The sequence below is a fragment of the Mchenga conophoros genome, linkage group LG15 (genome assembly GCF_057382185.1).
Source record: "Mchenga conophoros isolate Kocher_MC1m ecotype Shallow Benthic linkage group LG15, M_conophoros_male_GT1.1, whole genome shotgun sequence".
Taxonomy (NCBI): domain Eukaryota; kingdom Metazoa; phylum Chordata; class Actinopteri; order Cichliformes; family Cichlidae; genus Mchenga; species Mchenga conophoros.
In genome coordinates, this window is record NC_140540.1 from 38,566,032 (window position 1) to 38,593,980 (window position 27,949).

General features: G+C 41.7%; 1 protein-coding gene across 2 annotated transcripts in view; it reads left to right on the forward strand.

Moving 5' to 3' along the window:
* The window catches only part of LOC146558858 (arf-GAP with coiled-coil, ANK repeat and PH domain-containing protein 2-like), a 49,666-nt gene extending 23,054 nt beyond the window's left edge, over positions 1 to 26,612 (forward strand). Inside the window, exons 7-24 of one of the 2 annotated variants that reach the window (XM_085247393.1) lie at positions 1,674 to 1,718; positions 2,674 to 2,769; positions 6,190 to 6,264; positions 12,104 to 12,216; positions 12,692 to 12,743; positions 13,709 to 13,809; positions 13,970 to 14,075; positions 14,322 to 14,530; positions 15,329 to 15,398; positions 15,573 to 15,667; positions 15,825 to 16,027; positions 16,673 to 16,774; positions 17,324 to 17,416; positions 17,596 to 17,828; positions 18,488 to 18,597; positions 18,691 to 18,801; positions 18,890 to 18,951; positions 23,439 to 26,612. In XM_085247393.1, the coding sequence (XP_085103519.1) occupies positions 1,674 to 1,718; positions 2,674 to 2,769; positions 6,190 to 6,264; positions 12,104 to 12,216; positions 12,692 to 12,743; positions 13,709 to 13,809; positions 13,970 to 14,075; positions 14,322 to 14,530; positions 15,329 to 15,398; positions 15,573 to 15,667; positions 15,825 to 16,027; positions 16,673 to 16,774; positions 17,324 to 17,416; positions 17,596 to 17,828; positions 18,488 to 18,597; positions 18,691 to 18,801; positions 18,890 to 18,951; positions 23,439 to 23,518 (1,956 nt within the window). In that variant the 3' untranslated portion in view covers positions 23,519 to 26,612. The other variant, XM_085247392.1, reaches the window with a different exon arrangement.
* The last annotated feature ends 1,337 nt before the right edge of the window (positions 26,613 to 27,949 follow it).

Below are 27,949 nucleotides of genomic sequence, written 5' to 3' on the forward strand. Positions count from 1 at the left end.
AATATAGGTTTGGCAGTCTGCTCCAGTGGCCCACTCTATAATCACCATCTCATAAAAAAAAGAGTCCTGGCTGTGAGAAACGAGTCTGGTTTTTATCTCGCTTTTTAGTGTGCTTATAGGAAATCTATAAGCTAGCAGCTAGCTCAGCTGATTTTTAAATGGGTCTCCATTAAAGTTTCACATTTGGACAGTGCTGTCAGCACTTTAAAAACTAACTTCTGCAGCGGTGCTTGCAGGAAACATTTGAGACAGACTTTAACTTTATTTTATTTTTTGTGCTTTTTAGTTTATTTTTTTCATCTTTGTGGCATTTGTGCTTGATTATACAGTACGCAGTTTATAGTGACATGCAAGATGGTAGCGGGAGAGGAAAATATATGAGTGAGGTTGTAAGCCAGACTCGCATTCACGGCGTTTTAAGAGTGAAGCATGTCTCTTTTACTATGCTGTGCCACGTAGAGCTGCAGCATAAAATATTAAACTTCAGGGATTTCCTGGCTCACTGATGGTGAAGTGTGCTGCTAGTCTGGAAAAATGGAAAAGCATCTCGCTCAGTAACCCACCCCCGTATGTTACCACTTCTATTGTTTTCACCACTATTAGAGATAAGTGAAAGTTGTTTGTGCGTAAAAACTTGACAAACCAAACGTGACAAATTGAAATGTTACATTCCCACAAGTTTGCAATTGCTGCAGCTTTACAAACCAATTTCCAAATAACTGCTCTGATAGTTTGCTTGCGGCTGTAGTGTTGACACTATATTGCACACTGAGAGTTAAATAACCATCGTTTAGAGGTGCTGCTTTGGTCAAAGCTACTAATTGACTGTAATCGAGAAGGAGGGGGGCTTGTAAAAGTCGCGATGCGTCAACTGTTGTGGTTTGGGGATGGAAAAAAATAAGCTTCCTCCCCAGGATGGGAGTTAACATCTGTGTATAAACACAAGTGTGGTTAGAGTCGCTTGAGAAAATTGCCTTAAAACCTGCAGCCATGAAATTACTGCTGACCATAAAAGACATTTCCTTTACTTTTATTCTCCGGGGTATTGAAGCATGGTGACCCTGTTTTCACTACACAAACAAAAAGGGGCCGCTGGACTTAGGTTAATTCAGAAGTATGAAGCGAAGTGTGGGATTACTTCTGAAGCTGGCCTTCCACCACAACACATCCCTGCTCTGCACCATTAAGCTATGAGAAAATCCAAGGCCAGATGAGGACGGCGGTAATTAGTCTGGACGAATGGCAGAGCCTTCTTCACAAACATTCACACACAGAAGGAGACGGAGAGACAGGAGGCGATGAGGCAAAGATGAAAAGTGAGACAGGCTTCAACCCACATCCCTAAACATGAGGCAGAGGGCTCCCCCTGGTGCTGGCATAATGAAACGCTGCCTATTAATGCTGAGGGAGATGGTGCGATTTTATCCAGCCTCAGTAGTAGTCATTTCACGCCTGTCAGCTTTCTTTGATTTTTCTCAGGCACTTCTTTTTGTTTCATCTCCACCAGCTCGTCTCATTTTCTGTTCTGTCTCACGCTCTTTAAGTCTTTCCCCCCCATCTCCACTCCACTTTTTACTCTCTCTCTGCATTTTTCTGTCAGATACCGCATTGTCCCAGATATTTTCTCATAATAATCCCTACTTCTCACTGTTTTGGTTTTTATGAACTTTCAGATAAACGTGCTACAGTCCAAGAGAAGGTCGGAGATCCTAAAATCAGTAAGTTTACTCGTTCTCTCAAATGAAATGAGCTTTCTGTTCTGGGTCGTTCACTCTCAGTTCATCAACTGCCTCCCACATGACCAGATTTGCCTGGAAAAATTCAAATAGGAAGATTCATGTTGGGAAAATGACTCATCAAAATCCCAAATGTTACATGTAATATTAACAGAAACCTGCTCTGAGTGAAAGGAGCAAGACAGATGAAAATGTGTTTTCATGTGTAAGCTTCATTATCATTAAATAAACTCTCAGTCCCCTGACTGTACACTTTTGGTTTTTTCAGGCCTCCTAATCTGCTGTCAGAGATCAGACAAATACATCCAAATATTCCTGTGTTAACTCATTATAGTCCTTAGTTCTTAGAGCCATAAGATGAGATATTCGGCCTAAATGATTTCGAAGGACTGAGCTCAGATAGTTTTCTAGATAATGAAAATTTAAAATGCCTCCTTTAGCTCTTTCCCTCCATTATTTGAGGACCTCTCCTGCACTCTTAACGATGAGATTTAACGCTTCGAGATATATCAATAAAGCTGGTGTTTGATGACTATTAGTATAGAGTCCGGGTTTTTCCAAGGGTAGCCCTGGTAAGCTGTAGAGAGAAATCACAGCCAGTCGTTGTGTTTTGAAGCAGGCTTGAAACAGAAACTGCTCAGTTCAGAAAAGAGAAACCATGATTACTCCTACTTGGTGTCCAAGGGAGAGTTAAAAAATGATGCTGGAAAGCTGTAGGATGTGACACGGGTGTTTTTAGACAAAGGATTTTAAGGGACCTTTTACAGTAGGGAAATTTTGCATGCTTCCTATTAAGAATGAGCTTTTTCCAGTAGAAAGACAAACCTGTGATGGTCACTTGGGGTTTTTTTCTGTTTAAATTTGATGAATGGAGATGGAAAGACCCTTCTTCCTCTTAAGTGTTTTAATAAACACGTTGTTGTTGTTTTTTTTATAGATGCTGTCCTTCATGTACGCCCATCTGACGTTTTTCCACCAAGGTTATGACCTCTTCAGTGAACTGCAGCCTCTTATGAAACAGCTGGGAGGGCAGGTACAGGCTACACTCTGCACACACATGCACCCATAATTAGGGTTGGTGTGTTCCTACGTTACCTGTATCCAAATATAAAAATCTTCCAGGACTTTCAGACACTGATGGATCCAAACACACAGCCACAGTTAAAAAGGCGCTCATATTTGTACATAAATATATCTATCTGCCGTTGTTCCCTTTTGTTCCTTCGGCTTGCGCAGCGTACGTACAGCTCGCTGCTATTTTGGTTTTATTCTTTCTAGTTTGATGCTCTGCATAAAACGAATCCACTGCAGTGCTCGTCGCTCAGCCACGCCTGTTGATTAATTGGAAGATATCGTAAACTCGTGATGTTATTTTTAGAAGAGCAGCAGAATAATTGCTTTCCAAGTTTACATAACAGTGCACTGTAAAGAGTAAATGCTTTATATTATGAGGGAAAGACTAATATTTACATTATTTTTTTTTCTGTTCAGTTTTTCTGCATGCGGTCCTGCATTTACATTTTTATGATTGGCGTTAATTGGCTAAAGTGAAACTGGTGCTTAAAGAAACAGGTTTGCTTGTCTTTCTTTTTCCATTAGAGCAGGTGTGGGGAACTCCAGGCCTCGAGGGCCGGTGTCTTCCAGGTTTTAGATCAACACACCTGAATCAAATGATTAGTTCATTACCAAGCCTCTGGAGATGTTGCAACACTTTACTCTGAAACTCATCTCTTCACATTGTTGTCATGCTCATCTGCTTTGTTGTCACCTTTCATTTTAACTTGTGTGTGTGTGTATTTTTAAACTAGTATTTCTGGTAATGACAATGCGAAAATGCTGGCATCTGCCCAACCATAAGTTCAGCTGCAAATTGAGGTCGCCACTCTTCTCCCTCTGTGTTTGTGTTTCTATCTCGTCCGTGTATATGTGTGGGTTTGTGTGTACTGCAGTACTTTCGTCAACTCAGTTTCCACCCTCGTGTGTGTCTGTGTGCATCCTCTCATAAACAAAGCCCTTCCTCTGAGCCTGAATGTTACTTGAAGATTGTAATCACAGTGAAGCTTTTACATTTAGCGGGAATGAGGAAGAAGGTTGTGAGCTGGAATGGGTTTTCCCACAGTTGGACTCGGAGGGTTGACAGTCAGCTGAGTGAAAGAAGCAGGGCTGTGGAATATATAGGCTGTTTGCTCAGAGGCTGAAGCAGCAGACCAGGACCAAGGAGAAAGGAGTGCAGTTACAAGAGGCAGAGCAGTAGAGAAAAGAGGAGCTTGTTGAACGTATAGCCAAACTGTGAAAGAAGGAAATGCAGTGTGGATTTTTTGGGGGACTTTTTTGACAGCCAGATCTGAGGAGCCCATTCAGCAGCTCTTAATTGGGTTGGAGAGAAGCGTGTGGTTTCTTACCCTTGTGTTCTGAAGTTGGAAAATTCTCATTGACAGAAAAAAAGAAGAGAGAGAAGCGAAGGAAGGCTGGACCTCTTTGAAAAGCAGATTTTAGGAAAGGATAAGAGGCAGAGTGTAATCTTCTTGAAGCTAAATGTGACTGAAGAAGCACAGAAAGGCATGGACTCGAAAGACCGACGGAGAGAGAAGAGAGTGTTGTGTGAGGAAAAGGGGAAAAAAGGACAGAACTGAAAAAGACCCTGAAGAGGGAGGGGGGAAAGAGACAGAGGGTTTGTTTTCAAGTGGATGAACAAGTAAGAGCTTAACTGTGCTGTGGATTACAAGCCTGTCGTGCTGAATTTGGGGCAGCACAAACCAGAAGGAGAGGAAGATCAAAGGCCGTGCTAAAGAAAGCAGCGGCCGTGGACGGTGCATTATACCTCCATCATGAAGCTGAAGAAGGTGGAGAGGCTGTGCAGGGAGGTGTGGAGGAGCTGCCAACAGGTCTGATAATATGACGCGATGCTTCTAAACTATGAGAAAGTCATCAAGAGTGCGAGTAAATTATTAGAAAGATGAATAAACCCTGAGCTGGAGTAAAAGCAGCTTACCTGGAAACGTTTAGAAACTTAAAAAAATGAAAAATGGAACAACAGAGGAGGATGAAAACCAAAGACTTAAATACTTATTGAAAATGTGAGCTGGTGTGTAGACAGTAGCTTCACAGGGAGGTGAAATCAAGATCACATGACTTAGAGTTTGAATTGATATTGCTGATGTTCTCTTTTTGTTGGCTTCGGTTGACAGCTCACAGTGATTCGTGTCAAACATGCCGCTTTTCCACCGCTAGTTGAAACCGTAATGCTGCTTCTAGACATAAATGTACTGCTGACTTCATGTTTCCGTGACACAGAGCCTCAGGATCAAACACACGTGAGCTTAATGCTCATTCAGAAAGATGTTTCATATCGTTTCCATGAATCACAGACCTTGTCATTGCAGCTACATGTCAGGAGTGATTTAATCTGACGGCTGTGGTCCGTAAATGACGAACTGATGTTAGTAGAGACAAACGTTTGTCTCGGCCTGAGAAGATAAGATGTTAAAGGCAATATGAGTCACTGTCACAAAATGTGAGGAGAGCTACGCACAGAAGCATCTTTGAAAATAAAGACAGGCCTCGATAGATGGCATGAGCTCCAGGCGGACCGGACTAGTTGTTGCAGAGGCAACAGTGAAAACATTTCCCATCTGTGTTATCAGCCTGCTGCTCAGCCATCCACCCATTTCCTCTCTGAGCACAACAAAACACGCAGCTCCCTCAAAGCGTCTCTGAAACTGTGTGATAGTAACACGTTTGTGTGTATTTTGTAAAAGAAACCACACGTTTATTATACTCTGCTTTAAGAAAGGAAACAAATGTATGAATTTCCATCTAGTTTATTGATACAAAGCAGAAAATTGCTGCAAAATTTGCTTGATGAAACTTTGAACCCCGCTCGCCCTTAAATCGGTGCCCTGCAATCACATACTGAATCTTTTGTTTTTGAGGCTGGTGATGCCAATTTAGGTCACGTTGCGGCGACAGACTATAAAGACGCACAGAGCAGAATTTCAGTGCTGCAAGGCAAACTGGCATATTTTCGGCATCACCCAGTGACCTCCAGAGCTTCACTGAAGCCTTTAAGAAAAAGAAAAAAATGTTTCTTCCTTCACAGCTCAAAAGATTTTTTGTTTTCCTCTCCACATGTGTCGGTTGCTCACAGGGACAAAGAGAATTAATCATCTCCCGTCTAATTTCTCCTCAGAGGAGTACATTTTGGTTAGAGGAGAAAAAGCATGTTTCTCTCGGTCTGGCCCGTGGAAAGTGGCGTTAGCATCATCAACGCACGCATGCTCACGCGACCTTTTAGGTGCAGTTTAAAGATGTGGTGGCACTGGATCATTCATTCCTTAACTCGAAATAAATAGATATTTTTCTTAATTAGTGTTTAGTTTTGTCATTTTGAATGAAACGCTTGTCACCGGTCGGCTCGGTGTGCTTGGCTTACTGGTTGTTCTGTCTCTTGCAGTTGGACCAGCTGGTGGTGGATGCTGCCAAAGAGAAGAGGGACATGGAGCAGAAGCACTCCACCATCCAACAAAAGGTGCGAACACACTCAAAATCTGGTGTTATTTATTTATTTATTTTGTTCCCTCAATTTTGTGCAAAAATGTTTGCAGCACTTGCTCACGAAAATAACCTTCAATCCACAGAACACCATAATTAGCCGCACTAATGTGAATGAAAAGCACGAATGACAAGTGAAGGCGTCCAGGCTTATTCTCAGGGTAACTTATGTACAAATATGAACATTTGGGGGAAATGTATCAAAACACTTTGAGGTAGAGCCCTGTGATCGAGCGGTTACACTTACCTCTTGCCCTCAGCTCTAATAGGCCTGCTGCGAATCTTGGTCAGTAAAATGGTTAGATTGGATTTATAATTGGAGTTGGAGTCAATTTAAAAAAAGTGAATTCTTCCCAAAACAACTTTAATATGCTGGTTTATTTATAGAAACATGTTTATCATTTGAATGAATGGAGGTAGGACTCCACCCTCAGGTGTAAGGTGATCCCTGTGGAGCATCTAAGCCACACACCCGTGCAATATTGATAGCTTACGGAAACCCATTTCCAAACAAACAAGGTTTGGTTTCGGCGTCTCTGTCCAGAGTCATGCTTTTCATATTTCTCCTATAATTTGTTAATTTGGCAAAAGTAAAGATAAGCTTCTCAAATGAGATCTTTTTTTATTTTTAAACTCTTTAGCTTTTAATCCTAGTATTTTTCTTGTTATTTGAAAGCATTTCCGATAGCAGAGTACAAACCCACAGCAGACAAAAACCTCGACAGGATGTGGGTTGTTATATTACATTATGTGGTGGCAGTAAATTTGCTCTTAACTTTAATTGAACATCCCACAGCATCATTAACTCCAGACTGCCTGTGTCCTTACCCAGCTGTTGTTTGCTGGGCTTCTGTTCATTTGTCTGCCTGTCAGTGACCTTCGTTTCAGTCTCTGCATGTGCGAAGCTTCTTCTGCCCCGTCTTTCATTTGACATCCTTTTTTTCCATCTTTCCTTTTGTCCCCTCAGTCTCATTATTTATCCTTGTTTCCTGTTTTACCCAGTCACTGATGGTACGTGTGCCAGCTCCCGCCTGTCCTTGAGCACCTATCCCCCACTTCACCTCCCTCAATTTATCTAGATGCTATTTTTATGCGGTCTGGCTCCCACCCTGCTCTCTTGTCTGGCTGTACGTGGACACTCCTAACCAACTGTCTCTTCTTTTCTTGTGCTTCTGCTCTTTTTTCCTCCTCTTCTCTTCTTCTACTCCCTCCAGGCTGCACTGCAGGTAAGCAGTGTTTCTCTTCATTTTTCCTGCACTGTGCGTTTTTGTAATCTTCAGCTCACATCGTTTTAGTGAAAATAGCTTTTTTTGACAACATGCACATGATTTTGTCATCCTGAATAAGGTTCTGTTATTTGCAGAGTGTAGTACACTTGTATGAAGTAAAGCGCACTGATAAAAGCCACTATATCTTTAGAGAACCTCTAGAGCTGGTATTTCTTTATTAAATATCCCTAACATGACATTAGTCTGATAAGATAGGCCACTGTACTTAAATCAAATATAGGCCTGACTTGACGCTTGTTGATCTGCTGTTGCAGGAGTCAGATCTATGGGATTAAGAAGTTGAGTAGTAGTTCTGACTTTCACACCCGCGCTTCACTTTTTGCTCCCCAACTTTGTTAAAACCAGACATTTACTCAGGAGTTAAAATAGTTTTTTTTTGGTGAATTGAATTATGTGTTTGATGTCTGCCAAAGAAAATGAGTCGTTGCTACTGGTAACTGCCTTTTATCTCAGTTGAAATCCTTTCCCATCATTATGTGTGGAAGGAGGCTTCAGTCCTCAGGGGGGTCCTGAGGTTGTGCTTATGATACTTCCTTTCTGCTAATGTGTGCATAACTCGAAGCACTGACACCTCAGTGCATGTTTCAGTAGCTACATGAAAGCTTGAGATGGGCTGAAGATGTCTGTTTTATCTCATAGAGTGAGCAAATAACAAGTGACTGCAGTTGTAACAGCTGTGCAAGAAACGCCTACACTCAGCCGGCATTTACAGAAGACGTTTATTTATTTATTGGTTGCAGTTCATGTTAAAGGGTCAAATGCTACAGATATTCAGTTTGCCTGAAAGACTGGCTACTTTATTTACACACACCCAAGGGAGATGAAAGAGCGAGGGGAAAAGCTGAGCGCACTGAGTGTTAAACTGTAGTCACTATAAATGTTTGATGCTCGAACTCCTCTGCGTGGTCCACTTGATTATTCTAACCCAGCAGTCACAAGAGCCACACACACAGACACACACAGACACACTGGTGACCTTCACTTAAAGGAGGAGCAGCAGAGGCTGTGACGGAGGTTTTGATAGACGCACAGCCACAGGAGAGGAGGTGGCGAGGGTTTGTTGACGAGACAGGCCACACTGCTTCAGGTAGCTTCTGTTGTTGGGATGCTGCACAGAGACGCGCGTAAGCAAACACACATTCAAATTGATTTGTGTGCAATAATCTGGGGAAAATGAGGATTTTCAGTCGCTTTCACTACGTTTGGTATCTGGTGAGTGCATCCGATAAGAACTTGTAAAGCATGTGTTTGTGTCTGTGGCTTCTTACACTTACATCCGTGACCGATTCTTCTGTGTTAGCATTAGCAAAAGCAATGTTCTTCTCTCTGTGTGTCGTTCTCTCGCTGTGTGTTTGTGTGTGGTGTTTTAGGAGGTGACAGAGCTCCACTTTTTACCAGACTACAGCAACTTTTGCGCTTGGAGGTCGACCTCTGTACGTAGAGTCAATGCATCGATTCTCGGCCTTTCATCTCCTCCCCTGCATGCGTTGCAGGACCTCATTACAGTGTTTATCTGCATCTCTGTCTGTTTTCTTACTCTGAAGTGCAGCACATGCATTAGTGTTGCTAATGCAGCTCGTTTCATTCTGATGTGTCATCGTTATTGTCAGTGTCTGCGTCACTGAAGTCTTCTGGTTTAATGCCGGGGTTTTTTCTTTTCTACATATTTGTTTTGTTTTGCGGTTTTTCATAACTTTTTTTTTTCTTTACTTCTTAGATAATATATTTAAAATCAGGAACTAAGAACAAGCGCCTATGAGCTTTGTTTCAGCCACTACCTGTTTTTAGGTTTATGTCATGGGTTTGACGATACTTTCCCAAGCTGAAGTGGTCACGTCAGGTTTCTCAACCAGTAGTTGAAACCAAGAACTGGAAAGTTTTTCACGTGACAGCAGCAGCTGAAACTCTGTCATTCTTTAATAGTAACATTTGTAGCATTTGTTTGATGTGTGGGTGACGGCCACCACACATCAAGCTGAAATTAGGGGCCGCTGTTTCTAGTGTTTGAAGTTTAAAGAATAATTGTTAAAAGTTATGGGACTTAAATTTTGTCCCACCTTCAGGAAGACGGGGATTTATTAATGCCTGGACTTTCCATTGTGTCCCTAATCAGAAACTAAACGCAGACACGTTTTGTTCCCCTTGTGCACAAAAATAACTCGACTCATTCCAGTGTATGTCGTGCTGGAAAATTGTGCTTGCCAGTGTGTTTGTGTGTGTGCATGTGTGCATATCCTTTCGGTACAACATGGAATAGGACATATTTTTCATGGGTTACATCTACATCTCTGGGCTGTAACAGGGGTTGTACATTCAGGAAGTTACCATGAGAGACTCGTGGATCATTCAGTGTTTGCTCCTGAAAATCCCAGATGTTCCTTGAAAAAAATCCAGAGGAATGAATCAGATTTAGTAGGATTTTTTTTTTTTTTAATTTTCTGGTCCCTGCTGTCATTAGTTTAATCATATAAATGTTTCAGAGGAAGGAATAACAGCAGATTTTAGATGTTTTTCCTGCAGCAATTTTTTGAGGAGCCAAAATTCCCTTATTTAGAAAACTGCTTGAGCTAGGTGCTTCAGATATTTTAGAGTAATATCTGATACTGTGAATCTATGAATATGGACTCTCAGGAGTTTACCAAAAGTTAATGTAGAATGAAGTCTCTGACAGCAGATTTGAAGCCCTGTAGAAACCACAATCTTGCAGGTCAGGCATAGATATTTTGTTGATAGCTTTACATAATTTTATAATATTCATAATATTCTTTAAACATTCCAAATCAGGTAAATGGTTTCACAGATATTAATGGCTATAGCAATTTTACTTATTTAATTACATGACAACTAAATGAGGTGAACCTGTGTATGCTTAGAATGGCTTAAGACAATGAAAAGAGGAAATATAATAAAACAAAGCAAAACAAAATAACAGAAAACACCTGATTGTACCCTGTGTGAACTAAAGGGTTATATTATATTATTTTTATTTTATTAAAGCTGGAATATGGAAGCAAAAATGGGTATTTTTTTTAGAAAAAAAACAGATTACTACACTCACAAATTTTCATGGTCTTTACTTTTATTTTCTCCAGTATAAATTTACTTGTGTATGTTTGGCACCCCGACGTTCATCCCTTTGTTGTTTGTTTTTGTTTTTTTAATGAGACTAATTAACTAATGATATTAGGAAACTGAAATGTTAAATAATTCCTATAAAGAAGTGTTTCTCTGGAAATGCATCTGACACATCTGCGATGGTCAGGTGACATTTGATAACTGCTGAAATGACCCACTGTGTCAACACTTTCCAGCATTATCATGGTGCTGTAGCTTTGTGCTGTATTTTTGTAATGTAATGTTTTGTCACAACCCCAAACCCAGATTTAGGTATGTAAGGGGAAAAAAAAAAACATTTTAAAGTTGCTTAACAACTCGTACAGAAAAAAAAAAAAAAAAAAAAAAAAAAAAAAAAAAAAAAAAAAAAATATATATATATATATATATATATATATATATATATATATATATATATATATATATATATATATATATATATATATATATATATATATATATATATATATATATATATATATATATATATATATACACACACACACACACACACACACACACACACACACATACACACACTTACTTTCAAAACAGATAAGAAAGACTTCAACTAGCTTGAGAGCCGATGACCGCTTTTCTAATGCAGGTTGAATGAGTTAAGTCTGAGTTACAAAAAAGACTGTGGATCTTTCTAGAAGGACAACAGAGAGGATGAGTCCCCAGCTCGCCACAGTAACAGATCTTGATGTATCGAGCTGTAATTGATTTTGGAGACGGTGACACCTGATGTAAAATGAGTCCACACACGCACGCACGCGCATGCTTCTGGTGTCCGGTGTCACCTGAAGCTGAGAAAGCTGGGAGGGTGTTAGGAGTGTGGCAGCTGCTCTGGTAGTTAAAGCCAGACTGAGAGGGCAGTCACATGACAACACGTACGACTGAGAGTCAATCAGAGATGGGATGCATGACAGGTTGTTTTTTTTTCCTGCGTTACACGTTGAAGAGCAGTGCGTCACTACTGCTGTAAGAAGCTATGCAATAAAAGCTTCATAACACCACGTTTATTGCTTTGTATACTTCTGCGTGTCTCCAGTATTTTAAATAACAAATGTTGGTTTGCCTTGTTGCTGGATTTTTGTTAATTGTTAACAAATACGGTGTATCTCGACACACTTTTTTTTCACTTAGGTTTCTTTCTCAAGCATTACATTACATTGCATTGGTAGCTATAGATTATTGGCCTGTGCTCGTACGCTGTGGCTGCTGTTTGTCTTTCCTGGTTCGCGAATCGTCAGTCAGGTCAGCGGGGCCGTGACACTCACTTAGCTTATACAGATAAACCCTGATATAGATAAACAAGAGGAACTCACCAGCATCAGAAGATTTAATGTGTTTTTTCCTGTTTTAATTCAGTTGTTTGCTTTCCTCTCTTCCTTCCTTATTATTTTTCAGGATTTCTCGAATGACGACACAAAGCTGGAGTACAATGTGGATACAGACAACGGCATCGCCATGGAGGGTTATCTGTTTAAGAGGGCCAGCAATGCCTTCAAGACATGGAATAGGTATAATGTATAGAGTTTATTTTGAAGTGGTTCCTTTGGACTGATTGCAGAGTTTTATATACTTTGATATCCTAGGAAAAGCTTCAAGTGCATTTTAAGAATGATTATTAATCACAGACGCAGAGTAAAGCTAGCTAAGATTCACAGGAAGTGTTAATAATTTGGAAGAATTTCCATTCATCTTGTCATCTTTGTGTTTTAATTCCTGTAAATCAACACAAATGAAATCGAGAACATACAGACTCAAGTTTTTGCTTCCTCTTGACCATTTTTTCCCCAAGTGGATATAAACATGTTATGAATCAAACCAACATATACTTTTGCAGAATACCATAGTTTGTCTTTGTGTGTGTTGTGTTCACATGCCTTAGGATTACTCTCTCTCATCCACATCAGAAGATATCAAAGCGTCTTATTTTAGGAGCATCACTTGCATGTGACTTTATCTTCTAATAAACTTGTGATCTTCTTTCAGGCGCTGGTTCACCATCCAAAACAATCAGCTGGTTTACCAGAAGAAATTTAAGGTATGTCAAGTGACTTTCTGCACGGCCACCATGACAGTCATGCACGCGTTTGACTTCCAGCACAAACATCTCTCTGTGTATTTTTAACTGGACGGCACAGCTGTACGCCTGGTTTCTGTGTGTTTGATAGAAAGAGCTCACAATAAAGTCCTCTTATATACTGGAAAAGTTTAGTTGTTTTTTTTAAATGAATCTCTACTTTATGTACATTTATCCTTGTCAGAATATGAAAACTCTCCAACCACACAGGTTTAGAGACAAGTCTGCAACCACAGGTTGCTAGGGAAAAAAATCTTTTCAATGACCAGTTGGAGAGCGGTTGCTGGATGTTGCTAATGAAATTGATCAGAAAGAGGGTGCTGCACCAAAAACTAGTCACTGAGCTTTAGCAAACCGAGGAAGAGTCGTGCTTCTGTAAACATGCTGGGTGCAGCTGTGAGACACAACTTTTATTTTGAAGGCTTACAGTCTCAAAGTTTCACTGCTGCTCAGTGAAGAGTTGGTGCATGTGTGCAGACAGGTCAGTGTGCTAGCTACCAAGGCAATTGCAAGGAAGGTTTCAGCGCAGCACCATATACCTCCATGCAGCTGTTTTCACCTGGTGACTGCCAGCAACCACTCTCCAATCAGCAAATTTGTCCTTAGCAGCCTGTGGTTGCCAGGTGTTTGCCGACCGGCCTCGAGGCTTGTGTCACAGAGGCCTAACATTTAGTTTTGTCCCAGATTATAGTACCAAAGTCAAAAGAGCAAGAGCAGTTGGGGCTTTGTTACATACTCTGCGCTTTGCATCATGCTACAACAAAATAACCCCAACTGTAATTATTATTAGTGCGACAGAACTTGTCACTACCAACTTAATAAAAATGTTAAGGAAACTGGACAATATAGTTCTGCGAACAATAACCTTTGTGGTAAAAGAAGTGGGCGCCTGTTGCTGGATGTAAGTCCCTCTGCTGTGCCTGCAGGACAACCCTACAGTGGTGGTAGAAGACCTGAGGCTATGCACAGTCAAGCACTGCGAGGACATAGAGCGTCGCTTCTGTTTTGAAGTCGTGTCACCCACCAAGTAGGTTTGAGTCAGTGACGTTACGCCCTCTGTCAGCTTAATGAGCACATGAGTATTTTTAAAAAGGTGGCAAGGTGGAGCACCAGCCTACCCGCCTTCTGGTGCCGACACTCCTGCTCTGAGCCGACAGCAGCTGTGTGACGCTTGTCTGCCCCCACAGGAGCTGTATGATGCAGGCAGACTCCGAGAAGCTGCGACAGGCTTGGATCAAAGCTGTCCAGAACAGCATCGCCACCGCCTTCCGCGACAAGGGAGATGACAGTGAGGTAAAAACCCACACATACACCAGAAAGCCAAGATACAAAGTCTTTTGACTCAAAACTAATGTGGCAGGATTTCTATTAATTTTGCAACACTTATTTGTGTAGATTTATGCAAATAACAGAGTTTTTCATTGACTGTTTGCTTCTTGCATTTTTTCCCCTGAAGATCAATTTTTATTTACTCATTTTAATACGTCTGCTTTGTCCTTTATTTTTGTCTGTGCGCCTTCCCCGTTTCTTTCCTGTCAGAAGCTGGATAGGAAGTCGTCCACATCAACAGGGAGCCTGGACTCTGGAGGGGAGCCAAAGGAGAGATCACTGAAAGGAGAGAGTGCCCTGCAGAAAGTCCTGGCCATCCCAGGCAATGTTTGCTGCTGCGACTGTGGGCAGCCGGAGCCCCGCTGGGCCAGCATCAACCTGGGCATCACCCTGTGTATACAGTGCTCTGGCATCCACAGGTACAATGCTATATTTTCATAAGCAAATCCTTATAACAGCTCTTTGATTATTGCTGTGAGCAACTTCTTACATAAAGATGAAGCAAAACATAACAAAGGATTAAAGGAAAATATCAAATTCTTAAGTAACCAACTTTTAATTGCTTAGAAAATTTAAAGAAGTTAAAAAAGAAGAAAACCTGGACATTTCTGGAACATTTTATTTATTTGTCTACCACACTGCAGGAATGCAGTTCATTAAGAGTTCATGTTAGGTCTGTGAAAACTAGAAGTTATGCAAAGTATGTTGGCTCCAGTATATAAAATCCTCCGTCGGGATCACAGATGTCTTCAGGGGTTTCTGAACTGTAAACTCACTGGTGTGTGAACTGAGATGTTGTGATAACCTTTAATTATTTTCCTGGGTAAATGTAATTAAAGTTTAATATAGATAAAAAGCGTCAGGTCGCTTCCCACGCTTTCACGGTACAGCATTGATCATCAAGGATACCAACCCAAAAATACACTGGGCCTTTTTGCAATTTTCCTGATTTGTGTGAATTTAGTAAGATTGTTAGAGGACACATCAAAAACAATTTTTTCCTTTCCCACTACGTGCATTTGTATATTTCACAGACAGTGGGACTGTGTTGTCTGTAAATCTGTTCTCTCCATACTGTGCATGGGTTTTTGTGAGTGAACATGTGAGACCACAGTTTTCACCACAAAGCTAAAACAAAAACATTTTATCGCTTTCACAATTTAAAGTACACAGAGCTGACACGGTCTTGCTTTTTTTCCTGCTTCTGCCACCTACAGGAGTCTGGGAGTGCATTTCTCCAAGGTTCGTTCTTTGACTTTGGACACTTGGGAACCAGAACTGCTAAAGGTGAGTAAGAAGAAGGTTTACAAACAAATGCACATGAATGGTCTGCCTTGGTTACACACACAGTTTTTATTTTGTTATCACTCTGCCTTTTAATAAAATCCATTAAGGATCAGGAAGAGTAACATATGGCTGGAGTAACATTAGTCCACTGATGTTAATCTACATGTTTTCCAGTTAATGTGTGAACTGGGCAACAAAGTAATCAACCAGATCTATGAAGCTCGGCGAGAGGAGCTTGGAGCAAGAAAACCACAGCCGGGAGATCCGAGGTACCGAGTTACAAGAGAGCATGCTTGTAATTTCAGACCAAAAAATTGCTTTTGTAACCTATTTTGTTTCCTAGTAAATTGTACTTATGACTCACTGACAGCCAACTTTCATTTTCACTTCATTCATAAATGAAATGTTTTTCTGGTTCGCTCACAGGCACGAGGTCGAGGCCTACATCAAAGCCAAGTATGTGGATCGTCGATTTGTACGCCGGCCGTCAGACGAGGAGCTTCGCAGCAAAGTGGTCTCTCTGAGCAAACAGGAGAAGAGGCTGAGCGGCAACTCTGAGCACATGCCACCAAAAGCGCCTCCACCCACACCAAAACTTCGACCTGGTTCGAATGCTTCAGGGCAGTCAGGTCAGTTCAAAGTAAATGAGAAACACAGCTTTAAACCGACAGTTAGCTTCGCTGCAAGCCTCGGGATTCGAACTGTTAGTGGATCATTGCCTCCAAAACATATTTTGTAATATTTTTTTATACTTTTTTTTTTTTTTAACATGTTGTTGTTTTCTTTTTCATTTAAATGTATCTTTATCTTTTAATTTGTTTCTTTTTATAGCACCCAAACAAAATTAATTAATCTGATTTCAGAGTTTGGTTGTTTCTCCCTCAGAATCAGAACTTTCTCCAGTAAAAACAAACAAACTAAATAAATACATCACACGAAGAAGGATTTGCTCGTGCGACGCTTCCTACCATGAAGAAGTGTCCACCCATCGGCATACTGCATGTTCTTTGTGAATAGCGTATGTCTCGGCTCTCTTTGCCTCCCATTGCTTTCCGTAGAGTCTGTCTCTTCCAGCGTCAGCCGAGCCAGTAGTCTAACTGTCTGTGCTTCCACCCTGCTTTTCCCCTTTCCCTAAATCTCTCTGTCCTTTCCTCCCCCTCTGGCTGTTCTGTGCTTCCGAACTAACCCCTGCCCTGACTGCCTCTCCCTATAACCCCACCCTGCCACTCAATTTACACCCTTCGCTCTCCAAACTCCCATCATCCCTTGCGTAGCTGCTGCCAGTGGTGCCGAGGCCCGCCGGGACTCTCTCTTCTGTCCTGACGAGCTTGACTCGCTCTTCTCCTACTTTGACACCTCCTCCAAGCTCAGGAGCAGTAAGTACTGAATGCTTAGTGTTTCGCTTGCTTTCCATCCCCTGTGTCCATTTGAAGTCACGGCGTTGGGCTGAGGACTAACAACTCTTCATCCTCCTCATTTCCTTCTTCATACGGACCGTGCTAATGAGCCATCCAGTCACGTTTTCCGTATTGCATTTTTTCTTTTGGACTGAGGGGTGGGGAGTGTTTCTCACACATGGTTTTGTTTAGTGTGTTGGTATTTTCGCATATATCTGTGTCATATTTTTGGTTTTTAGGGACCTGGAATTTAAGGTGAAGGCGGGGATCTGTCACCCGGTTCTCTTTCTCTTCCCACACTGTCGGCACCTTGAGTAAAAAATATTAGGAACACCTGCTGTTTCTGTTAATCAGGCTGAAATAAGTTTGAGAGGCCGAACACATTGATTGGCTACAAACAAGCTCTGATAAGAGTTACTTTCCACTGCCAGAAACAAGCAGCAGTAGCAGAGTGCTCCTTTTATTTCATACGCTCAGCAAATATCTTCACGTTCTTCTACAAGCAGTGACTCAGACTCTGTTTTACAGTAAAAAGTGCAGACAGTGGCATCCAGAACAGTGCTGATGGGAGCAGGGAGATGCTGGCCACCACCCCCTCCAATGACAGCCTGGCAGATGCAGGTAAGACGCACTCACCTCTGTTCTCTTCTGTGCTGAGACGCTGAGATTCTGAGAGAGAAATGGGGCATTATGCAATCATACATGCTTTGTGTTGTAAGGCGTGTTGTAGAAGGTATAGTATTTTTCAGTTAGAAGGAAAATTTCTTTGACTTCGCTCACACCCATCTTCTCATTTTCAGAACCCGCTGAGACTCCACCCATGCCCATGCCCGCCACACTGCCTCCTCCGTCACCCTGTAAGGAGATGGTTTTCTATGAACCCAAGGAGTACAGCCCGGGTCTTCAGCTCTACTGGGCGTCCTGCGCCCGCAGCCTGCCGGACATGGCAGAGGCGCTAGCCCACGGAGCCGAGGTCAACTGGGTCAATACGGAGGAGGAAAAGAGGACCCCGCTGATCATGGCAGTGCAGGGGGTCAGTATGGCTACAGTAATTCAGCTTGGTACGATACATCGCTAAACTCAGTGGTCGGCAGATTTAAAACCTTTTCACCAGTTTTATGTCACACAGGTGGATGAAATAAAGTGTTGCCTGTCTTCGATGTCTGCGTCAAGTTTCAGCCAAATAATAAACTCGTAGCTTTTTCCTCTCGGTCGTAAAAGGCTCCTCTGCCTGCAGAGTGGGCGGGATTGGGGGTTGCGATTTACTAAATATCTACTTAATAATCTGTGAGGAGTTAGAATCTCACTGAACATCGATCTTAAGGTCAAGCTTTATGAATATCTTGTACGATAACTCAAGAAGGAAGTCACCTAGAAATTGGATATTAATGCCATACATGCATCGACTAGGAGCCTGCAGGGTAGCAGTGATGAACGCCAGTATTATCTAAAAATTACAGAGACGTTCTTATTTACTCGAGCATTTGACTTCATGGAAACGATATCACACCTGTTTAGTTTAATCCAGCTTTCCTTTAGTTTGGGTTTGAGACATTTGCAGATACTAATATCTATACTCCTCCATGTTTACCTGTTAAAAGCATAGTGTGTGAATTAAAACAAATCTAGACCTAATGTGTTGTGCTTCTTGAAAGAAAGGCATGTGTCATTATAAACACCTGTAAATTTCAGGGGTCTCTGGTCACCTGTGAGTTTCTGCTCCAAAATGCAGCGAATGTGAACCAACAGGACGCTCAGGGCCGAGGACCCCTCCATCATGCCACCATGCTGGGACACACGGGGTTTGTTTCCACTTCTCCCCACCTTTATTACTACAAATGCAACGCGGATTATGTTTTACACTGAAAAAAAAACAACTTGCATTTCCGTTGCAGGCAAGTGTGTTTATTCTTGAAACGAGGAGCGAATCAAAACGCTACAGACATTGAGGAGAAAACACCGCTGTCCATAGCGGTGGAGGCGGCCAACGCAGACATTGTCACCCTGTGAGTGTCGTGGTACTAATCTTAGATTACAGAGTGGATTGAGATGTGCTGTTACCTTTAATTCCCTGTTTCTTTATTCGCTCCCCAGGTTGCGACTAGCCAAGATGAACGAGGAGATGCGGGAGGCGGAGGGGCCCTACAGCCAGTCAGGTCAATATAACTCCAACAGCCCCACCGAGATGCAGTACAGGAAGTGCATGCAGGAGTTTATTAGTTTGCAGCTGGATGAATCTGAATAACCAGCCGCTGCGTGTTGAGCCAACGACGCCTAGGAAACATAAAGTGTCGGAGTTGGGGTCAGCTGACTTAAAAGAGCACCACCCCCAATCATCCATTCTCAGGGGTATTGTTAAAAATTTGGGCGATTTCTTTATTGAGAGGAATTTAATCCACTGGCCTTTAAGTGAGCTGAGCCTAACTCTGCCAGCTGTGCTCGTGTGTCCTGCTGTTACAACTTCCTGCCAGGTGCTCCACCAGCTCTGCACCTTGTCCCTCAGCGGCAGGGTTAAAGCCATCGACTCTGGGCAGTATTAGTTTTTGTTCCAAACTGGAACATCCACCTTTTCCATTTAAGTGACTGTTACTCATGTCAAGTTACTGATAGCACAAAAATATTTTTCCTCGGTTTTAGAGGTGATTAGAAGGTAGGTTTTTGTTTTGTTTTGATTAAAGTAATTGTTATTTTTAAATTCCTGTTGTGTTTCTGCCAGCAGTCACAGTATCTTTGCAAAAAAAAAAAAGTATATATATAAATAAAAAAATAAATAAATCTGCCCAGTAACTGCCACCAGTATCCAGTGACACTCAGACCTCAGAGGGAGGGCAGTTTCTACTACAGTATCTGGCAATAATCAAGACTTTTTGAATGATGCTTTTTAAAATCGTCGTGAGAGGCGTGTCTGTAATCTTTTTTCCTTTCCAACTGACCTTTCAGAAGTCATTTATGCACCTTCCTGTTAATGGTTATGCAACTGCTGTACCTTTTCCCATGACTGTATGGTTCTTATTTGAAGTCTTAACTGCTTGTCAAGTCCTGTTTACTTATTTAATGACGCATCTTTCTGGTGTTACATGACAGATGTTTTTAGAGCAGTTTTCTTTTATAGAGATGACTCTAGTAAGTCTAGGTATTCTTACTGTACATGCTGTAAATGATGTTTTTAGAGTGACTCTGGTTGCACAGCAGTAAGTGCCATGAGGACTCTTGTGTTCGCATACTTTTCTTTTGAGTGTCTTGGTTGTAGTGTGCTTGCTCATTGCCCATAATCATGGGAAATCCAGAATTGTAAGACAAAAGGACTTTTAGAGCCCTTGCACTAATCGTCCTGAATGTTAGTGGATTTGAAGGTGGTACATTTCAAGCAGCAATAGTGCAATAGTCTAGAAACGTATCCACATGTAACCATGTATAGCTTTTGATCGCCTGCTTGTCCTGGCTTATATTCACGTTAATCATTATGGGAGCTTTATTATTTAAAAAAAAAACAAGCAAAGAAACTGTAAAACAATCTAGGTTTTCAAAATGAATGTAGACGGAGAGGAGGGTGAGGTTTGCTGACAGGCAATGAATGATTGAACTGTACCCCAGTTTCATCCCACATCGTCTCTCTCATGTTGCCCCGACTGCTCGGAGGGCGCCAAAGCACTTTGATGAAACGGTCACTGAAAGAGCAGCGCCCCCTGCTGCAGGCAGAGCGTCAATGCAACGTTTCTAATCGCTGATTTGTGTGGATGTCCCTGGATGTTAGAGATCTGGTGTTTAGTAGTTCTCTATGAAATGTTTGTTTGCGATTGTGGAGCAAAAGGATTTATTCATTTGTGTGTGCTGACACACAGGAAGAGGAGGGCTGAGCTCATTTCTTCTCGAAGAACGGAGCGTTTGCACTAAGGGCGAAATGCACAGCTGGAGGAAGATGCACTGTTAGTAGCTGTTTGGACCTTACAACAAATAACTAGAAGTTCTTTTGTCTTGTTGTTGTTTATTTAATGGTTATTGATAGAGACTGATTTAGAAACTGCTGCTGATGCCGAACAGGTCAGCAGCAGGTTTGTTAGCAGTGATTGTAAGAGGATGTTTGTGTTGAGCAGAAAAGGAGATTTAAAAACATGTTTGGTACTCCAGCGCCTCTTCATCAGCACCCTCCAATCAGCTGATGAGTGCTGAGAGTGATGAGGGATATTCAGGGTTAATGAATGTGAGGGAGAGGTGACCTCATCAGTCCTCTGTTCCTTTTCTTTTCTCTTTAAAAGAAGTTCTCTTGACTCGAGTGTTTGAAGTGCAGAGCCGTGGTTCTCGGTTTAATATTTCTTGGCATTTAAATGATTTTTTAAAATAATTTTACGATGTTTTTAAATACTATTCTTTTACAACATCATGTCGTGTTCTTAAAACCCCCCAAAACAAGAAATTTACCCTTAAAACCGACTGAGAACCACTGATCTGATTAAGGTGGAATTTTCTTCTCTTCCTCCTAACACACTCTCACGTTCTCTTTTATGTAAATCTGTTCTGTCACTTTTTGTATTTTGCTTTTCTCACTCTCCTCCCCAGAGTTTGTGCCTTTCTTCTTTTCTCTCTTTCTTTGGGGTGCTGAGGCCAACACAACTGTATTTTTGTACATAAACTCCTGCACTTTAAACACAATACAGTTGTTGATGAAACAAACTTGCTGTCTGTGGGCTGTCTTTTCTCTCCGAGTCCGTGTCCCGTTGCTAACGAGGGCCTCGCTGACTGTTTCCTCAAACATTTGCCTTTTGCTTCTTCTGTCCTTCGCCTCTTTTCTCCCCTCTACATTGTTCTGTTTCATATTTCGCAACCACGCCAGCACTCTTAACAGGTATGGCTAATTATTTTTTCTTTTTCACTCTTGTTGACACTGATGACACTGTCGCTGCATGAGCCCCCTCCCCACTTTGCATGAAACTCTGTGCATGTTTTACCTGCTTTACATCTGCACAATGAGGGCATTGGGGTTTATGATCACTGTAGTCTTGACAACTTGAAGACTTTGGCAGAATATGAAGGGGAATATGGGGAAAAGTTCAGCTATTTGTGAACATTGTTTAAACACCTGCCTCTACGCAGGAAACAAAACATTTGTGCTACAGCAGAAGATACGAGATGGAGGATTTATTATTTCATGCAGCTCCGTCAATACTTTAGTTTGTAGTGAACATAAGTTATGAGCAGTCCAGTAAACAGTTTTTTTTCCTTCTTAAACGTATCTACAATGAAGTGTTTTTGTCATAGACTGTATATAAAAGATGTACATAATTTCCATAATTCTGTCTGAGTCCTATGTAGAGTCTGTGCAGCTGGAGTCACAAAAACAGGCAGGCTCGCAGACGTCTGGCTGTACCTTTGCGATAACTGTCCGATGATGAGGCTGAAAGTGGAACTGCAAACGTGGAAATTACAAAAACCACTTAAGTGGCACCTGTGTTCGGGGTAACATTGTTGCCACTACGTTGGCAATTAAGATTCTCTTGCTGAATTGATCGTTTCTCTTTCATTTGATTTGCGATACAACGACAGAAGAAATAGCTGGATGTGAATAGGAGGGAAGGATGGTACTAAACGGGCCAATCACAGTGCATTTCTAGGGAGAGGCACGTCAGGTTACAGCGTAGGGTTTCGTGGTTGATTTAGACGACTTTGGTGAATCGTTGTAAAGCCTACCAAGTGGCCGGCATGATTGCCAGTATTCAGACCTGTGCTCGGGGATTATGTTGTGATTACTTTACAGTAACTCTGTGTTTTTAGATACGGTGCCAGCTACAATAGAAACAAATAAAATCCTGGCACCATTCAGAGGCAAACATATTTGTTCCTTACGTTTTTGACTTTTTGTTCCTCATTCACGTTGCAATAGTTTCTGAGTCTCCCTCCAGGGATTTACTGAAATCTGCGAGTTATATTGAGGCAATAATTGTTTTTCTCTCACTGATGAATAAAAAAAAAAAAAAAAAGAAACTCTGGTGGAAAAAGTGGAAGCAAATGCACAGAAGGAATTTACTGTACTGAACAGGCCAATAAATATCGTTGCAGCTGCTTTAACACGATGTACAGATGCATTTCTTGGAGGTGCACATCAGGTTACTGACGGCTAGATTTAACACAGACGTTGAGCGATATAGATTGGACCGCAAGGGTCTGTGGGGATGCCACGTTTCTGTTTTTTGTGACCACACAGACTCACCAACGGGGACTTTACAGTGCACCAGCTGCACGTGCGCCCCCCCAGGGAGTGGACTTAAAGTGGTCTTCAAAGAAGGATTCATTACTTCACAGCCGTATCTTAAGGCGGTGCAGATTTAACTCTGAAGCATAAATTCACTGCTTTGTGGAAGTACCTTAAACCGACATTCTTTCTAATGACCAGCAGGGGGCGACCCTTCTGGTTGCAAAAAATACTACTGTACAGAAGTGACCAGTCGCTAGTTTTAAATCTTATTAATTACAAAATGATGTATTTTTGTAAATTATAATCCTTTTGTTTGTTTATCTCGTTTTTGTTTTTGTTTTTTTAAAGGTCAAAATGTCCATCTTTGATATACAGTCTATGGTCTTACACTGTTTCCTAAGAAAATAAAAAAAGTTTTGTTACTCACATCTTTTCTCCCCCGTGTTTTTACAGGAGATGAAACGTACCAGGACATTTTCCAGGATTTCACCCACATGGCCTCCAATGACCCAGACAAGCTGAACCGCTACTAGCAGTACGACTCGCAGCGGCCGTGACGCTGCAGAGCGCCGTCCACCCGCGGTCAGAAGGGCTGTTTTCACAAAAACAAAAGTTGGAATGATGTCCACTTCGCATTCACACTCATTCAGAAACGGCCCATCAAAGCCAGCGACCGTATCTAATGTAGCCAAAGCTCCCTTTCATCAGTTCGTTTTCACCAAGGCGAGTGCTTCGTTCAATTGAAGGGGAGCTTCAACAGTGGATTTTTTTTATTTTTAAACTGTGCATGTTAATAGGATGTATAACAGTAAGTAAATGGTACAGTGTTAACGCCTTTGGAAGGATTCACATAGTCTTAAATCCAATGATAATTACACTCAGACTGAATGTAAAGATGCCGTCAAGGCTGTCGCTTACTTTGACTGAGTTAAATGTTTGCTGTCACACTTTGTGACGGTGAAGGACACTTATTGTTTTTTTTTTAATAAAGTTAAAGTTGTGGTGCATCAGAGCTGCACAGAGAAGTAAGCCCACGGCAGACTTTTAAAGGCTCTGTTTCATGCTTTTTGTTAACTGCTTCTGCTTTTCATTGGGACTCTTTTAATGAGCTGCAGCATTTTTTTTAATGTAAGTTTTTCTTTAGAGAATCATCAGTAAGTGTATAAGTGTCCGTATGCTTTTATGTTAAATCACCACAGACGTCTACCAGTTTGGATGGTGGCTTTGAAGTGTACAGTGATCTCTGACAGCAGCAAACCCAGAATGAATTCACATGTAAGGTTAAATAGTTGATTTGACTTGATTTTTAAATGCTTTTCTTTTTTAGAAATGTAATTTCTCACAAGTACCTGCAGTGGTTTGAAAAACCATCGGTCATTATTGGGATGATTTCACTGTGTAGATACAGGCAACGCTTTATTTTATGGGTCAATAATTTTCCAGGTGTTTGTCGGCGTGACAGTGTAACGCTGTTTTTATCATAATGGCATTTTCCCAGAGTAGATCCATGAAAAACTAAAAGAAAACAGTTAATGCTGGTCAATCCTGCCATAGTCGAGTGGCTCGACATTCACAGCAGCTCGTCAGAAAAACAAAACATCCTCCTGCTGTTGTAAACCAGTCGGCTATCGATCGTTATACAAGCCCTTTAATAAGACGACAGCAGCGCGCGGTAAAATGTGTTTTATAGCTTAGCAGTTGTCTGTAACGTATCTAATGCTGCAGTCACACAAAATACAGTGGCTGTACCAAAAACGTTGCTGCGACTGTGCAATAAACTTGTTGCCTTTGAAATAGGTGTAGCTTTGAGGACGGGAAGAAGATGCTGGAGTCAGTCTGATATCAGTTTGTGATTGAATGAGGTCACGTTGGCAGTTGCATGAAATCGCTTAAGTTTGAAGCAGTAATTCTTCCATAAATAACGATGTAGTTGCTGCAGGACGGCAATTTAACTGCAAAATGACGCAGGTGCTCATCAGCCTTGCTTTGATGTAGGAATATAACCACGGTACAACCGGTTTAGACCAGGTGAGTCAAGTTTCCTATTGTAAAGATGTGCATCACAGATGAGTCGCCCTCACCGCTGCAGACTGACTGTATCAACAGTTATCTGCAAACTCTCAGCAATCTGTCTGAGAGCGAATGCAGTCAGTCCGTGTCCCGGCTTTCTTTGGAGACACGCTCCCTCCCACGTGGTCACCTAAAGGTTGAGGGTATTGCACGCTTGGTCTTTGACACCAAAAAATTCAGTGCAATCAACGCACAACTGTTGGCTTTGTTTTTTCCTCTGTGCAAGGTTGCTGTTCGGTTTGGTCGTTACTGAAAAATGTGAGTTCTCTGACCGGCTGATGAGTCGCTGTTGGTGGTCGCAAAGGCATCAGATAGCTCCTTGCAGTTGCTTTGGTTGCTAGTAGATTGCAGTTGTCGCCTATAGTTTGCATGGGCGGTGTACAGTCATCCGCAAACACCGCTGAGTTTTAGTGAAGCTCGAAAAAGTGCGACACAAACTAGATATGGAAGTTGTGCCTTACCACTGACTTATCATCGTTTCATTATTTTGGTCAGACTTTTTTCAAGATTTACTACCACTTCAAAAGTACTTAGCATCTGCTGTGCAGACTTCCACAACTGTGGCAATCCGCTAGCAACCAAAGCAACTTTATATAATACGCATTTGTGGTCAATTTCAACTCACAACTGCCAGAAACCGCTCGGCAACTCATTGGGAAGTACACATTTGCCCCTGACAGCGTAACTAAAAAGCAGCAGAAAACTAAAAATTCTGAAAATGAGCATCTTCTTATTTCATGGATGAATCTATAAGCAATATCAGTGCTTTTCTGTCCAATTAATCTGCTGTGTGCGTGTTCAGACCAGCTGAATTCAGCACTGTGCTGTTTCCTGCCTCTAACTATACAGAAGACGAGATTAAATATAGATCCACTGAACGGCTGTCGCTGAAGCACAGAGGCCGAGGTTTACTCAGACATGTAAATGGTGCACACAGTCTCTCATAGCTAATTAGGAGCAAACTACACCGACCCTTCAATGAAATTTGTTAGCAGGTTTTTGGGAATGTTTTGAAAATGACAGACCTGTAAACTCAGAGCGATGCAGAGTAACCGGATGTGTTAGTGAGTAATGCACCTGCTGTGAGACATTTGTTGTTTCCGTCCTCTCGTGTGTTGAGCTGAGACATTAACCCGATGGATCCAGTTTAGACGCCTCCGGGTGAGTTCAGTGAAATCTTCAAATTCGACTTCTGCAACTTCACTGATGGAAGTTTTGTACTGTGAGTTTCTGTGTTCCTCGCTTCTCCTGCACTTCACTTTGAAAGTTACACGACATACAGTCAGATGTTAATCGCAGAGGAAACCTGGGGCTGATGAAACTTGGGATACAATTCTTGTACATTTTGTACAGATGCTTTTGAATTCTCCAGAGGACTGAAGTATAAAGTTAAAGGTACTTGAATCATTAAATAAGCTTTTGTATATGCTGTTCTTTGTATCGTTCAATAATTTTAGCCCCCTTTTTTAAATTGCCTGTCTGTACACCAATATACATGTACTGTACGTTATACCTGTAATATGGAAGGATTTCAATACATACAGACTTGAGGATTCAGCTCAGTGTTGGTTCTTTTACTTTGAGTTCTTCATTTGACTTCATTAAAATCATCAAACAGCCGTTTGACACTGTTAACAGGTTATTGTAAGACAGAGAGGTTTTCTTAACTCACAGCCTGCTCATGAAGAAAGAAAAAACTTTCCTTTTAAAATCAAACTAGACAACAATCCTAAATTCCACTCACGGTTGTTGGTGACGGGGGGGCTGGTCCAAGTGTGTCAGAAACTGCTGATCTGCTGGGATTTTTCTGCACAACCATCTCTGGGGTTTTACAGGGGACGGTCTGAAAAAGTATCCAGTCAGTGGTAGTAGATGGCTCTAGAAAGGCAACAGCAATCTCAATAGCCACTTCTTACATTTAAGATATGCAGAAGAGCATCTCTGAACGCAATATGGTTAAACTGTGAAGCCGATGGGCTTAAGCAGCAGAAGACCACACCAGATGCCGCTCCTGTCGGCTAACAAGAGGAGAGTGAGGCTACCATTTACACAATATTCATATGGTAGGGTCATGAAAAGCACTGATCCATCCTACTCGTGTCATCAGTTCAGGCCCCTGCTCGTGGTGTTAGTACTGTGGGGTATTTTTTTTTTTTTTAAATTCAATTCAATTTTATTTATATAGCGCCAAATCACAACAAAAGTCGCCTCAAGGCGCTTCATAGATACAGAGAAAAACCCAACAATCATACGACCCCTATGAGCAAGCACTTTGGCGACAGTGGGAAGGAAAAACTCCCTTTTAACAGGAAGAAACCTCCGGCAGAACCAGGCTTAGGGAGGGGCGGGGCCAACTGCTGCAACCGGTTGGAGTGATAGAAGGAAGACAGGATAAAGACATGCTGTGGAAGAGAGACAGAGGTTAATAACAGATATGATTCAATGCAGAGAGGTCTGTTAACACATAGTGAGTGAGAAAGGTGACTGGAAAGGAAACACTCAATGCATCATGGGAATCCCCCGGCAGCCTATGTCTATTGCAGCATAACTAAGGGAGGATTCAGGGTCACCTGGTCCAGCCCTAACTATATGCTTTAGCAAAAAGGAAAGTTTGAAGCCTAATCTTGAAAGTAGAGATAGTGTCTGTCTCCTGAATCCAAACTGGAAGCTGGTTCCACAGAAGAGGGGCCTGAAAACTGAAGGCTCTGCCTCCCATTCTACTTTTAAATACTCTAGGAACAACAAGTAGTTTTAGCACACTGGGCTTCTGAGTACCAGCTGAGAATCGTTTAAATCCTACATCCTTCCTCAGTGTTGTTGCTAAACACGTCCAGCTGTTAAGACCGCGTGTCCCATGGCTCCTTCTGGCTGGATAACACACCACCCCATAACAT